Source organism: Salmo salar, chromosome ssa23 (genome assembly GCF_905237065.1).
Source record: "Salmo salar chromosome ssa23, Ssal_v3.1, whole genome shotgun sequence".
In the NCBI taxonomy this organism is placed as follows: Eukaryota; Metazoa; Chordata; class Actinopteri; order Salmoniformes; family Salmonidae; genus Salmo; species Salmo salar.
In genome coordinates, this window is record NC_059464.1 from 45,491,650 (window position 1) to 45,506,986 (window position 15,337).

Here is a 15,337-nt window from a genome sequence, read left to right on the forward strand (position 1 = left end):
TGTCCTGTCTTGAAACCCTGGTTAGAGACCCTGGTTAGAGTCCCTATCCTGTCTTGAGACCCTGTCTAGAGACCCTGTCCTGTCTAGAGTCCCTATCCTGTCTAGAGTCCCTATCCTGTCTAGAGACCCTGTCCTGTCTAGAGACCCTGTCCTGTCTAGAGACCCTGTCCTGTCTAAAGACCCTGTCTAGAGACCCTGATTAGAGACCCTGTCCTGTCTAGAGTCCCTGTCAAGGGCTCTCCATAGCGGTCAATAATAATAATAATAATAATAATACATTCATTTAGCAGATGCTTTTATCCAAAGCAACTTACAACAGTGAGTGCATACATTTTCTTATGGGTGGCCCCAGCGGAAATCAAACCCACAATCCTTACCCAGTATGTTGGTGAGCCACAGGGCCAGGTCTTCTTTCAATGGCAGAAGGCTGGCTTCGTGGCGGCTGGTCAGCCATTGGTTGTACTGCTGCATGTCCGTCAGGCCTGGGCCAATTACCTGCTTGGGACTCAGAGAGCTGCACATCGTGGTTACCTCCACGTCACTGGCCTATAGAAGGAGAGGAGGAGAGGGGTCAAAGACTGAGACAAGACACAGACCTGCTCTCTCTAACTCTGTCTCCTGATTCTTATTCTTTCTATCCATCCTTCCGCTGCACATATATCCTTTCCATCCTGCTCTACCGTCCCTTCCCATCCTCCTCTACCGGTCCCTTTCCATCCTCCTCTACCGGTCCCTTCCCATCCTCCTCTACCGGTCCCTTTCCATCCTCCTCTACCGGTCCCTTCCCATCCTCCTCTACCGTCCCTTCCCATCCTCCTCTACCGGTCCCTTTCCATCCTCCTCTACCGGTCCCTTTCCATCCTCCTCTACCGGTCCCTTTCCATCCTCCTCTACCGGTCCCTTTCCATCCTCCTCTACCGGTCCCTTTCCATCCTCCTCTACCGGTCCCTTTCCATCCTCCTCTACCGGTCCCTTTCCATCCTCCTCTACCGGTCCCTTCCCATCCTCCTCTACCGGTCCCTTTCCATCCTCCTCTACCGGTCCCTTTCCATCCTCCTCTACCGGTCCCTTTCCATCCTCCTCTACCGGTCCCTTCCCATCCTCCTCTACCGGTCCCTTTCCCATCCTCCTCTACCGGTCCCTTTCCTTCCTCCTCTACCGGTCCCTTTCCATCCTCCTCTACCGGTCCCTTTCCATCCTCCTCTACCGGTCCCTTTCCATCCTCCTCTACCGGTCCCTTTCCATCCTCCTCTACCGGTCCCTTTCCATCCTCCTCTACCGGTCCCTTTCCATCCTCCTCTACCGGTCCCTTTCCATCCTCCTCTACCGGTCCCTTTCCATCCTCCTCTACCGGTCCCTTTCCATCCTCCTCTACCGGTCCCTTTCCATCCTCCTCTACCGGTCCCTTTCCATCCTCCTCTACCGGTCCCTTTCCCATCCTCCTCTACCGGTCCCTTTCCATCCTCCTCTACCGGTCCCTTTCCATCCTCCTCTACCGGTCCCTTTCCCATCCTCCTCTACCGGTCCCTTTCCCATCCTCCTCTACCGGTCCCTTCCCATCCTCCTGTACCGGTCCCTTCCCATCCTCCTCTACCGGTCCCTTTCCATCCTCCTCTACCGGTCCCTTCCCATCCTCCTCTACCGGTCCCTTCCCATCCTCCTCTACCGGTCCCTTTCCATCCTCCTCTACCGGTCCCTTCCCATCCTCCTCTACCGGTCCCTTTCCATCCTCCTCTACCAGTCCCTTTCCATCCTCCTCTACCGGTCCCTTTCCATCCTCCTCTACCGGTCCCTTCCCATCCTCCTCTACCGGTCCCTTCCCATCCTCCTCTACCGGTCCCTTCCCATCCTCCTCTACCGGTCCCTTTCCCATCCTCCTCTACCGGTCCCTTTCCTTCCTCCTCTACCGGTCCCTTTCCATCCTCCTCTACCGGTCCCTTTCCATCCTCCTCTACCGGTCCCTTTCCATCCTCCTCTACCGGTCCCTTTCCATCCTCCTCTACCGGTCCCTTTCCATCCTCCTCTACCGGTCCCTTTCCATCCTCCTCTACCGGTCCCTTTCCATCCTCCTCTACCGGTCCCTTTCCATCCTCCTCTACCGGTCCCTTTCCCATCCTCCTCTACCGGTCCCTTTCCATCCTCCTCTACCGGTCCCTTTCCATCCTCCTCTACCGGTCCCTTTCCCATCCTCCTCTACCGGTCCCTTCCCATCCTCCTCTACCGGTCCCTTCCCATCCTCCTCTACCGGTCCCTTCCCATCCTCCTCTACCGGTCCCTTCCCATCCTCCTCTACCGGTCCCTTCCCATCCTCCTCTACCGGTCCCTTTCCATCCTCCTCTACCGGTCCCTTCCCATCCTCCTCTACCGGTCCCTTTCCATCCTCCTCTACCGGTCCCTTTCCATCCTCCTCTACCGGTCCCTTTCCATCCTCCTCTACCGGTCCCTTTCCATCCTCCTCTACCGGTCCCTTTCCATCCTCCTCTACCGGTCCCTTTCCATCCTCCTCTACCGGTCCCTTTCTATCCTCCTCTACCGGTCCCTTTCCCATCCTCCTCTACCGGTCCCTTTCCATCCTCCTCTACCGGTCCCTTTCCCATCCTCCTCTACCGGTCCCTTTCCCATCCTCCTCTACCGGTCCCTTTCCATCCTCCTCTACCGGTCCCTTTCCCATCCTCCTCTACCGGTCCCTTTCCATCCTCCTCTACCGGTCCCTTTCCATCCTCCTCTACCGGTCCCTTTCCATCCTCCTCTACCGGTCCCTTTCCATCCTCCTCTACCGGTCCCTTTCCATCCTCCTCTACCGGTCCCTTTCCATCCTCCTCTACCGGTCCCTTTCCATCCTCCTCTACCGGTCCCTTTCCATCCTCCTCTACCGGTCCCTTTCTATCCTCCTCTACCGGTCCCTTCCCATCCTCCTCTACCGGTCCCTTCCCATCCTCCTCTACCGGTCCCTTCCCATCCTCCTCTACCGGTCCCTTTCCATCCTCCTCTACCGGTCCCTTTCCATCCTCCTCTACCGGTCCCTTCCCATCCTCCTCTACCGGTCCCTTCCCATCCTCCTCTACCGGTCCCTTCCCATCCTCCTCTACCGGTCCCTTTCTATCCTCCTCTACCGGTCCCTTTCCATCCTCCTCTACCGGTCCCTTTCCCATCCTTCCCATCCTCCTCTACCGGTCGTTCCCACAGAGGCCTGTAGATGACCCTGGATAGTGCAGCCATAACACAACCCCGTATGGGGAATTGTAGAATGCTGCTGAGTCACTCAATTAGGAAAACAACACATGCCAGTCTGTCTCGGTTGACCCCTCACTGCGCCCTGGCCCAAATTACAGGTCCACCAGGGTCATCGCCAAACAACTTTTTCACACAAAAACAGAGCTGGAATAAAGCTTGAATCTTTATTTGAAACAATAAAGCGTCACCCTGCTTCTGTTTCGGTAAAATGTTGAGGGATGGGCCTGGAGAAATGCAACCACTCTCAAATTAATTGACAGAGCTATGGATGCAAGGACTGACCATTTACAATGTTTACAAACATTGGAGTAAAACAAGCTTCTATTTTGGTTTCTGATGAGGTGATACCGATGAACTAAGCTTATGAGGCATTTATACTGGCATCTTCATTAAATAGTACCCGCAAAACACCAGTCTCAACGTCAACAGTGAAGAGGCGACTCCGAGATGCTGGCCTTCTAGGCAGAGTTGCAGAGGAAAAGCCATATCTCAGACTGGCCAATAAAAAGAAATGATTAAGACGGGCAAAAGAACACAGACACTGGACAGAGGAACTCTGCCTAGAAGGCCAGCATCCCAGAGTCGCCTCTTCACTGTTGACATTGAGACTGGTGTTTTGCGGGTACTATTTAATGAAGCTGCCAGTTGAGGACTTGTGAGGCGTCTGTTTCTCAAACTAGACACTCTAATGTACTTGTCCTCTTGCTCAGTTGTGCACCGGGGCCTCCCACTCCTCTTTCTATTCTGGTTAGAGCCAGTTTGCGCTGTTCTGTGAAGGGAGCAGTTACACAGCGTTGTACCAGATCTTCAGTTTCTTGACAATTTCTCGTATGGAAAAGCCTTAATTTCTCAGAACAAGAATAGACTGACAAGTTTCAGAAGAAAGGTCTTTGTTTCTGGCCATTTTGAGCTTGTAATTGAACCCACAAATGCTGATGCTCCAGATACTCAACTAGTCTAAAGAAGGCCAGTTTTATTGCTTCTTTAATCAGTACAACAGTTTTCAGCAGTGCTAACATAATTGCAAAAGGGTTTTCTAATGATCAATTAGCCTTTTAAAATGATAAACTTGGATTAGCTAACACAACGTGCCATTGGAACACAGGAGTGATGGTTGCTGATAATGGGCCTCTGTAGATATTCCATAAAAAAGATCAGCCGTTTCCAGCTACAATAGTCATTTACAACATTAACAATGTCTACACTGTATTTCTGATCAATTTGATGTTATTTTAAAGGATATTTGCTTTTCTTTAAAAAACAAGGACATTTCTATGTGACCCCAAACTTTTGAACGGTAGTGTACATCATTAACTCATAAGTCCAAAAAATTAATGTAGCAACTAAGGATTCGAGTTTTAATAATAGTAATTGTATGCAACTTGATAAAATATTTGGTTTCAATGTGTCCAAAAATGATAAATATATTAGCCATTTATAAATAAATCAATTACAAGTTCAAATATATTTTCCTTCTGTTAACAAGCCTACAGTGCCTTTTATTACTGAAGTATGCCCAGTTAGTTCACAGTAGCATAAAAGGTAGGTTTGTGATTGTGAGCTTATGTAAATGCATTTTAGGGGGTGTTTTTGTCTCTTTTATGTCAGTGCATGTGTTCATGTCATTACCCATTGGGTACACACTGGTTGAATCAATGTTGTTTCCACATTATTTCAAGTGAAATTACGTTGAACCAATGTGGAATAGATGTTGAATTGACCTCTGTGCCCAGTGGGTATGCATTTTCAGGTTTTATTCTTGTCACTCATAAAATGAACCCGACCACAACAGTTTATGAACCCGACCACAACAGTCTATGTTCAGCCAATTTAAAATGACATTAAAACACACACAAATAAGAAACGTCTGAAAACAGTTAGATGGGAATATGACCACCCACTATAAACCAATGAAATTAAACATAGCTATTCAGCATAATAAAATAAAACTTTTGAAGTTATTCATATGAACTTCATTAAAAAGGTTCGGCTGCAGATAAAGAATAGATTCTCCTCTAGATTCTCCACACAGGCAGCTTGGTAGATAAATGTTATTTGGTCTCATACGTCAACAATTAATCTACCTAAACATTTGACATTGAGCATATTTTGAGTTTTACTTTAAACTATACAGAAGAATATCTCTCATACCAACCTTGGAAATAAGACTACAGTTGTGTAGCCATCTACCCATGGCTTATGGGACTGGAGTGTTGCATTCTAAACAGAATTGGAGTGAGGTGTGTTAACTTCGGCTGGGGGAGAAGTGTGACCTCACCAATCAGGCCCCTGAGGACTGGAGTTGCCCATCCTTTCTATAATCAAGCTTTTTCCTAAAACTTTTTTTTTTAATCTACAGAAATAACAATAGAAGTATTGTTGAATAAGTGATTGAAATCTTATCATTTGATTCTGATTTATTCTAAATATGTAAGAACTTCACAACAAACGCAATAATATATTTGCGGATAAAGCATACAGTATAAATCGTACCAAAAAAAAAAAACTACTAGACCAATCAGAGGCATGCAATCAACAGTCCCGGTGCATCTTCCACTCACCCTCTGCAAAGCAACTCTTCTATCCGGACTGTCACCGTCCTCTCGTACAGTGTCTTTGCTCCTCCGTGCGTTCTGTATGCCTGCTTTTCACCATCTCTCATCTACCCACCGCTCTGTTGCCGAAAACATTTGCCCGGGGTAGATTCGGGCAATGCATAGCATATCTCTGTCTCTCACTCTGTCGATGATATTTTTGTTGTGGAGCCTAGTGCTGCACTGCCGATAGGAGGGGAGTTTTTGATCAGTCACACTGGAGTGACTGGGAGGGAATGTTATGCTGCGTTCTCTCCACCTCCACCTCTCCCTCTCTCTCTAATCTGACATTTGAGAAACTCGTTCGTGCGCAAGATTGTAATTAGATGGATGCTGAAGCAGAAGTGCATTAATTGGCCCAGCCAGTGTGCAATTTTATGTATTGCAATTGCTCGATTATAAATCACTATAACCCAATACAAGTGACAAGAGTCGATGGACTTGTTCTTCTTGCACAATCTACACATAATCGCCAATTCAGGAAAAAAAAAGATGGTGAAACTCAAATGGGATAAATATTTTCTCGAAGGACAATACATTTGTTCTATTCGCTAGGTTTTATGATTTACACAACTTTTATCTTGAGAACTTTTATTTTGAAGTGACTGTGACGCGCTCGCATACCCGGAAGTTCATTTCACAACATCAACTGGTGGGGGAGAGGAGAGGACATGGAGAAAATAAGTAGCTTAAAACACCAAAGTCACTTTTCCAAACAACCTTTGGAGTAATTTCAGGCGTCATTTTTAACATTTTCAAACTCACTAGCAAATGTTCTGAGAGCAGATCGCAGCGTCACATGGAGGCTGTTGTAAAGAACTTGGAGCGGACCACGGAGCTACTCGCCGTGTCGCAGACAGAGATAGTGCGGCGGTGGGACAAACAAACCCTGGACAGAGCCTTCCAGTGGGCTCAGTACTGCGAACACGTCTACACACGGTTCCATGCAAATCCAACCGTCAGGGACATATTGGAAAAACAACTACAGGTGACAAACGAAAGTTTACGAACAACTTTTCAGGGGTATACGGACATCACGTTTTCTGACCTGTCGCAGTGTCAACACTTGCTGCTCATGGGGTTACTAAGCAACGCCGCTGTTCCGAGCTCAGTCATCAAACTACTTTTCGACACTTCCTGTTCCAGAACGACTGGAGGTAAATATAAGGACGCCACCGGTCATTGCACTGAACTCATAGAAGTGAAATCAGCACGTAAAGTCTTAAGCGCCATTTATTTGAAACGCAGTACGTCCTTTCCTGGTCCTGATGCTGACGTGATAGGCATGACACTGATGGAGATATTGGATATCCTGCTCTCTCCAGCTACTGGCGGGTCCAAGGTGGGCCTAGCAGAGAAGTTATTGGACAACATCTTACAAACCTGTGGTGAAAATGAAAACTTCTCAGGAGTCGTTGCTGCTGCTCTCCTGTCAAGGAAAAACAACAAAACGGCAGCAACAACAAAAATGGCTTCAGAAGGAGTTTCATTCGACTTTATCCTGGATTGGCTGCAGCAACACCACAGTTTACTCCAGCATATGTGTTCCACGTTGCCTATTGGACTTTTGATGGACCTCTACCAGCAGTCTGTGAGGTTTAGAGTGACCTACCGTGACATATTGAAGCAATGGGGGTCACAGTTGGAGTATGACATAGGAGAAGGAGAGTGGGTTCAAATGTATACTACCGACGGGGTGTCGTTCAAGACCCTGTCTGACCATTATAGGTCGCTACTAGGGGCTTGTCCGTCAACAAAGGAGGACGTTGAGAGAGAGCTGACAGAGCTGAAGGTTGCCGATGGGGACTTTGATGTTGGAGGTCTGAGTGTTTGGGGTGACCTCCTCTCTGAGCTGAACAAGGTCTGAGTGTTTGGGGTGACCTCCTCTCTGAGCTGAACAAGGTCTGAGTGTTTGGGGTGACCTCCTCTCTGAGCTGAACAAGGTCTGAGTGTTTGGGGTGACCTCCTCTCTGAGCTGAACAAGGTCTGAGTGTTTGGGGTGATCTCCTCTCTGAGCTGAACAAGGTCTGAGTGTTTGGGGTGACCTCCTCTCTGAGCTGAACAAGGTCTGAGTGTTTGGGGTGACCTCCTCTCTGAGCTGAACAAGGTCTGAGTGTTTGGGGTGGTCTTTTTTTTTTACCTGAAACATTAATGATCTAATAATATGTAAAACATAATCCGTTGCCATCAGTTGAGACACAACGTGCTCTTGAATACAGTGACACAACATGCTCTTGAATACAGAGTGACACAACATGCTCTTGAATACAGAGTGACACAACATGCTCTTGAATACAGAGTGACACAACATGCTCTTGAATACAGAGTGACACAACATGCTCTTGAATACAGAGTGACACAACATGCTCTTGAATACAGAGTGACACAACAAATGGAAAAAAAAAAAAAAATCGGAGTTCACTTGTTTTTAGATAATTGACGTTAAAGGTAAAAAAAAAATATATATATATATAAATAAAAATAAACTGTAAAACAGTTTGACAACCCTGTTTGTAAGCTTTTAAATGAACCGTTTATCTTTTCCAGTAATGAAGACATGGATGTCTCATGGTACGGTGGGGTTTGCAGAATAGGTCAACTGTGATCACCTTTTGTCTACTGACTGTTTTGGCATTCAGGTCCAAAAAGTCACTTTCTGACCACTTCCTCCATAGGCAAACATGTATGGAAAGTTTAAATAAAAATGAAAGCTGTCAACAAGCGAATTGAAATGGATTTACCACTCTCTTGAGCAGAACAAAGCCATGTGTAGCCTCATCAGTATCCTGTCATTGGCAGTCAGTGTTCGTTGGACAAATGCGGAAGTTTGGCCTCGTTAGATACAATTGATTTAAATATATTTGTTAAAGGATATATGTTTTTGTGCCAATACATTCATATACGTTTGTATTAATAGCAGAATAAAGAGGACTTTCATTAAACAAATGTGTTTTTATTTCAAGTGTGCAATAATACTGTCACCTCCCTTTTGTTTTCTTTTGGACACACCGAGCTACTGAAACATTTGTATTTATTATGGCTCCCCATTAGTTCCTGCCAAGGCAGCAGCTACTCTTCCTGGTGTTTATTATGGATCCCCATTAGTTCCTGCCAAGGCAGCAGCTACTCTTCCTGGGGTTTATTATGGATCCCCATTAGTTCCTGCCAAGGCAGCAGCTACTCTTCCTGGGGTTTATTATGGATCCCCATTAGTTCCTGCCAAGGCAGCAGCTACTCTTCCTGGGGTTTATTATGGATCCCCATTAGTTCCTGCCAAGGCAGCAGCTACTCTTCCTGGGGTTTATTATGGATCCCCATTAGTTCCTGCCAAGGCAGCAGCTACTCTTCCTGGGGTTTATTATGGATCCCCATTAGTTCCTGCCAAGGCAGCAGCTACTCTTCCTGGGGTTTATTATGGATCCCCATTAGTTCCTGCCAAGGCAGCAGCTACACTTCCTGGGTTCCAAACACATCAAGACGCTTACATGACATATTAAACAAAATATAAAACAGTACATCATATAACATTATTACACAACTACATATCTACAATACAAAATGTACAATACCACCGAACAACAATATTACAATGTGCTTGTGTGCATATGTGTGTCTCTTCACAGTCCCTGCTCTTCCATAAGGTGTATTTTAATCTGATTCTACTGCTTGGCAGTATGTCCAACATCAGAATGAGCTTGTTAATGAAATCCAAATCTCAATGAGCAGGAGTGACAGATGGTAGCGTCACACGTTGCCCAGGCAACCACTGCTTGAACTCTGAAGGCCAGAGAGAGAGGATGTTGTGCGCCTTCCAAATGAGTCCCCAGGGACACAAGGACCCGTGCCTCTCATTCACTATCAGAGCAGTTTGGAGAGGAGGAGGAGGAGGAGGAGGAAGAGAGCTAAGATGAGGTTCTAAGGTCATCCTGTCTTTGATGATTCTAGAGGTTCTGATGTGTGAAAATATACTGAGCAAAAATATAAACGCAACATGCAAAGTGTTGGTCCCATGTTTCATCAGCTGAAATAAAAGATTCCAGAAATGTTCCATATGCTCAAAAGCTTATTTCTCTAAAATGTTGTGCAGAAATGTGTTTACATCCCTGTTAGTGAGCATTTCTCCTTTGCCAAGACAATCCATCCACCTGACAGGTGTGGTATATCAATAAACTGATTAAATAGCATGCATGATCATTACGCAGGTGCACCTTGTGCTGGGGACAATAAAAGGCCATGCTAAAATGTGCAGTTTTGTCACACAACACAATGCCACTGATGTCTCAAGTTTTGGGGGAGTGTGCAATTGGCATGCTGACTGGCAGGAATGTCCACCAGAGATGTTGCCAGCTAATTGAATGTTAATTTATCTACCATAAGCCGCAAACAACATTGTTTTAGAGAATTTGGCAGTATGTCCAACCGGCCTCACAACCGCAGACCATGTGTGGAGAAGCGATGAATCCCAGTTTCAACTCTACCGGGCATATGGCAGACAGTGTGCATGCCATCGTGTAGATGTGGTTTGTTGATGTCAGCGTTGTGCCCCATGGTGGTGGTGGGGTTATGGTATGGACAGGCATAAGCTATGGACAACGAACACAACTGCATTTTATCGATGGTAATTTGAATGCACAGAGATATCGTGACGAGATCCTGAGGCCCTTTGTCGTGCCATTCATTCGCCGCCATCACCTCATGTTTCAGCATGATAATGTACGGCCCCATGTCACAAGGATCTGTACACATTTCCTGGAAGCTGAAAATGTGCCAGTTCTTCGATGGCTTGATTACTCACCAGACATGTCACGACCCATTGAGCATGTTTGGGATGCTCTGGATCGGTGTGTACGACAGCGTGTTCCAGTTCCCGCCAATATCCAGCAACTTCGCACAGCCATCGAAGAGGAGTGGGACAACATTCCACAGGCCACAATCAACAGCCTGATCAACTCTATGCAAAGGAGATGTGTTGTGCTCAATGAGGCAAATGGTGGTCACACCAGATACTGACTGGTTTTCTGATCCACGCCCCATATCTGTGACCAACAGATGCATATCTGTATTCCCAGTCATGTGAAATCCATAGATTAGGTCCTCATTTATTTATTTCAATTGACTGATTTCCTTCTATAAACTGTAACTCAGTAAAATATTTTTAATTGTTGCATGTTGCATTTATATTTTTGTTCAGTGTACATCTGTTTTATTGTCTGAGCTCCCGACTAGTAAACTCCTTTTGAAAATCTAATTACAAACCCTTAACAGTCTCACATTTTGTGGGAATCTAAAATCTAAATGTATTGTGCAATATTTATATGGTATGTATGTATGTATGTATGTATGTATGTATGTATGTATGTATGTATGTATGTATGTATGTATGTATGTATGTATGTATGTATGTATGTATGTATGTATGTATGTATGTATGTATGTTTCTGTTGTTATAGCTGAATCAGTGCAAAAGCACAAATCAATGTTAAACGAAATGATAAAGGAAATTGTCAGTGAATTTAGGATTATGTATTTCCTTAACTCTCTGTGATAGTACGGGTAGCAAGACAGGTTGTCGACTCGAGTGACACTGAATAACAATTAGACTGTCTCACAGGCTGGCTCACATAGGCCCTCATAGCCACCGGTGGAGGCTCCTCAGAGGAGGCAGGCCAGGACCATCCTACTTAGTGAATTTCATAAAAATAAAAATTGTGAAACATAAATATGTATAGTATAAAACTTTACTAAATGTGTTCACGTCACCAAATAATTGATTAAAACACACTGTTTTGCAATGAAGGCCTCAGCAGCACTCTGTAGGGTAGCACCATGGTGTAGCCAGAGGACAGCTAGCTTCCGTCCTCCTCTGGGGACATTGACTTCAATACAAAACCTAGGAGGCTCATGGTTCTCACCCTCTTCCATAGACTTACACAGTAATTATGACAACCTATCAGAGCTCTTGCAGCATGAACTTACATGTTATCCACCCAATCAAAGGATCAGAGAATGAATCTAGTACTGAAAGCATAAGCTACAGCTTGCTAGAACTGCAGTACATAAAATGTGGTAAGTAGTTGACTCAAAGGGAAAGACAATAGTTAAAGTTTTGAACAAATTCATTCATTCAAAAATGAAGGAGAAGTTAGAGACAGAGAGAGCTAGTTATATTTCGTTGTATTTTTTTCCCACATTCACTTACTTAGCTAACGAATGCAACTAGCTAGTTTAGCCTACTCAAACACCCGGCTCAAACAGAGAGAGATGCTTTGTGGCTACGGCTATCCAAAACTGGAACTCTTAACAAGCTTTAGGTTTTATTAATTTATTGCCACAGCTGTAAGTGCTAAACTGCTTGCTGACTGTACACTGTACTGCATGATTGTATCAGGTTTACTAACGCGTTAGCTATGTTGACTATGACGTTAGCTAATATCGTGACAACGATGTAGGCTGTATGTAGCCGTTAGTGGTTATGGTATGAAGATTTGGCTTGGAAAGGTTTTTTCGCCTGATGTGTCCACAAGAGAACGGAAAAGGTGAGAGGAGGAGAGTGCATAGATACGAGAAGGAATTATACAACGATCAAAGTGATCATGCTGTTTGTATGTGGCCGCTATGAATGTGAAGTGTTTACGCGTGATCAGGAGTGTATTCATTCTGCCGATTCTGTTGAAAAATGTTTCTTGAACGGAAGCAAATGGAACGAAACGAGGATAAACAGACCTGAATTTATCCATACAAGTCAGTTAAGAAGAAATTCTTATTTATAATGACGGTCTACCCCGTCTAAACCTGGACGATGCTGGGCCAATTGTGTGCCGTCCTATGGGGCTCCCAATCACAGCCGGATGTGATACAGCCTGGATTCAAACCCGGGACTGTAGTGACGCCTCTAGCACTGAGATGCAGTGCCTTTAGACCGCTGCGCCACTTGGGAGCCAAACTGTTGTTTGCAACTGTTGGACTAATGATTCCACCCTAGATCAGCTAGATGCAGACCAGAGAAGTGTACAAGGCGGTATTGAATGTGTCAATGTCTGTCACCTTGATTACTCTAATTTCTCTCGACCTGTGCACCTACATTGTAAACTTTCATTCATAGGCTCGGTTGTAGCAACTTCATGATGAAGGGAAAATTAGAGTATCAACTAGTACCCTAAACCTATTTATGTTACATTGAACTGGGTGAATTGAATATGAATGACAGTCATCCAATATGCTGTAATAAAAATAAGGCCATGTTCATAAAAATAAAAATAAAATGTCCTCCCTCATCTTAAACCGACACTGATAGCCACCCTGGCCAGGTTTATAGCACCGAACAAGATCACATAGGCTTGTGATGTTAATAAGCAATCATGCCTTGTTTCATATTTATTTATGTAGTTTATTACACATTTTGTCTATAAGTTTAGTTTATATACCTGTCTGTCTTGTTTCCGGATCGTTTACTGTTTTGTCTCCATGGAAACCATGTACAGTATATCAGTCTTTCATTTCATGAGACACTGAGAAAGACAGAAACAGAAAGATCCAACATTCTTCTGATATGTACCTTTAATTATGTAGAAAATGTGAATTCCGCATATAAGCAAATTCTTTATGGAAAAGATTCTTCAAATAATCTCACTGTTTCTCTCCCCTTGCCTTCTCTCTCTCCCTCTTACACACACACACACCATGCCAGCAGTGTACCTTCTCTTCCTCACGAGTAGGCTAAACTGGGCCCCCACCCTCGATTCTACACAGCTGGTTGGCTGGCCCTCGTGACACACACACAAATCCCACCTCCCATGTGTGTGTCAGATCACCTCTGCTGCTCTGGGATCAATTAGTCAGATCAGGCCTCTTCAATCAAACCCAGAACAATGGCTGGTGTGTGACATAACAGCCAGCGGATTACTGACAGGCACGGCGGGGTGTGGAGGGAAACGGCAACATGGCCATGGCTCGTTGAACACGCCACTGAAAAAGCAAGAGACGAGACGGAAGAGACAAGGGTCAGTGAGTCTGGAGCAGCGGTTACACAAGCAATTTATTAACACCTTTATGAGGAACATATGTACGGAGCTGGTGACAGAAACCCAGTGTGTTTCCTATAGCGTTTTCACCTGCTCCTCACTTTACAAGTCATTTATGAACAATCAATTGGACAGGCTGATTTTTGCAATCTCGATGTTATGTTGGGGATATCCGTATATGTCGTCTTTGAGTTCACTGCTATATTTTGTTACGTTCCCCAGCAAGAAAACCAAAAATTGGCACTCAAACAGAAGGGGGAACTAGCAAAGAGTCACTGACAACAACCAAAATGAAACAGGTGGGTTTTTAGGAAAGGTTCTGAAAAGCCACTCATGGGGTGTCCACCCGAAAGTTCCATCGCAACAACAACTGGGACCTGAAAGACACCTACTATGAGCGCCCATTAAATTTGCCCACAAAGATGCAAACAAAAGAAAAACCCACACCAAACTTAAAAGAGAGGAAGCAAAGTAAAAGGTGACGCAAAATTAAATCCGATAAAGGATTGTTTGTCTCGAAATCAAAATAAGGAGAGAGAACTAAATGTGTTAACTAGCTGCATCACGACAACCGGAGCACTGGGCCAGCCACTCTCAAATAGCCCCTGGGCCAGCACAGGTGTAACACCTTCCCGCTAACGAGACGGCAACCAGCACAGGTGAAACACCTTCCCGCTAACGAGACGGCAACCAGCACAGGTGTAACACATACTGACTAATGAGGTGCCACCAACCCCTTAAGACAACAAATATATCCTATATTTTTGTTGGACAAGTTTGCTCACCACTAACAGAAAACAACTTCCATCTCACAACATAATTATCTTAAATGCATCGCTACTTAAATGCGTCGCTTTCTCCAATATAAACTGGCTGTCAATCATAAAACACAAGACAAAGACATCCACTTATTTTTTGGAAATATATATATCCCCTTTTTTTGTAAATATATATATCCCCTTTTTTTTGTAAATATATATATCCCCCTTTTTTTGTAAATATATATATATCCCCTTTTTTTTGTAAATATATATATCCCCCTTTTTTTTGTAAATATATATATCCCCTTTTTTTGTAAATATATATATCCGTTTTTTGTAAATATATATATCCCTTTTTTTGTAAATATATATCCTTTTTTTGTAAATATATATCCCTTTTCTTTTGTAAATATATATATTGCTTTTTTTTATATTATATATTTTTTATATAGCTGCTTAAAACTCAAACGTTTTGAAAAACAGGGGTAAAATAATGTACGTTTGTAAAACTCTCATCCCCCTGGAACGAGTGCAATCAAAACAATACTCATCTCCAACACGGAAAAATGTGCAGTCAAAATAAATTGAGCCAGGCTGGCTCAATTTATACACTGGCTGAAACTTATTGACTTCCAACCCTTGTTATACACATGGATGTTAATGGCTGTGTTTACATAGACAGACACATTTTGATATTGTGCCCAATAATTGGCAAAAGAGCTGAACT

At 44.4% G+C, this 15,337-nt stretch overlaps 2 protein-coding genes across 4 annotated transcripts in view; one reads left to right on the top strand and one right to left on the bottom strand.

The window, feature by feature from the left end:
- LOC106584757 (growth arrest-specific protein 2) overlaps positions 1-6,450 on the bottom strand; it is a 66,911-nt gene extending 60,461 nt beyond the window's left edge. Inside the window, 2 exon segments of the mRNA XM_045706300.1 lie at positions 378-546; positions 5,796-6,450. Of these exon segments, the coding sequence (XP_045562256.1) occupies positions 378-522 (145 nt within the window). The 5' untranslated portion in view covers positions 523-546; positions 5,796-6,450.
- On the top strand, positions 6,450-8,823 carry fancf (FA complementation group F). Of its 3 annotated transcripts, none has more exons than XM_014170325.2 (2): positions 6,450-7,648; positions 7,731-8,823. In XM_014170325.2, the coding sequence occupies exons 1-2, from the start codon at positions 6,628-6,630 to the stop codon at positions 7,775-7,777; spliced, it is 1,068 nt and encodes a 355-aa protein (XP_014025800.1). In that variant the 5' UTR covers positions 6,450-6,627; the 3' UTR covers positions 7,778-8,823. The 3 variants fall into 3 exon arrangements, with proteins under 3 accessions (XP_014025800.1, XP_014025799.1, XP_014025798.1); XM_014170324.2 differs by having other exon boundaries at positions 7,690-8,822; XM_014170323.2 differs by having other exon boundaries at positions 6,450-8,820.
- Positions 8,824-15,337: the final 6,514 nt, after the last annotated feature.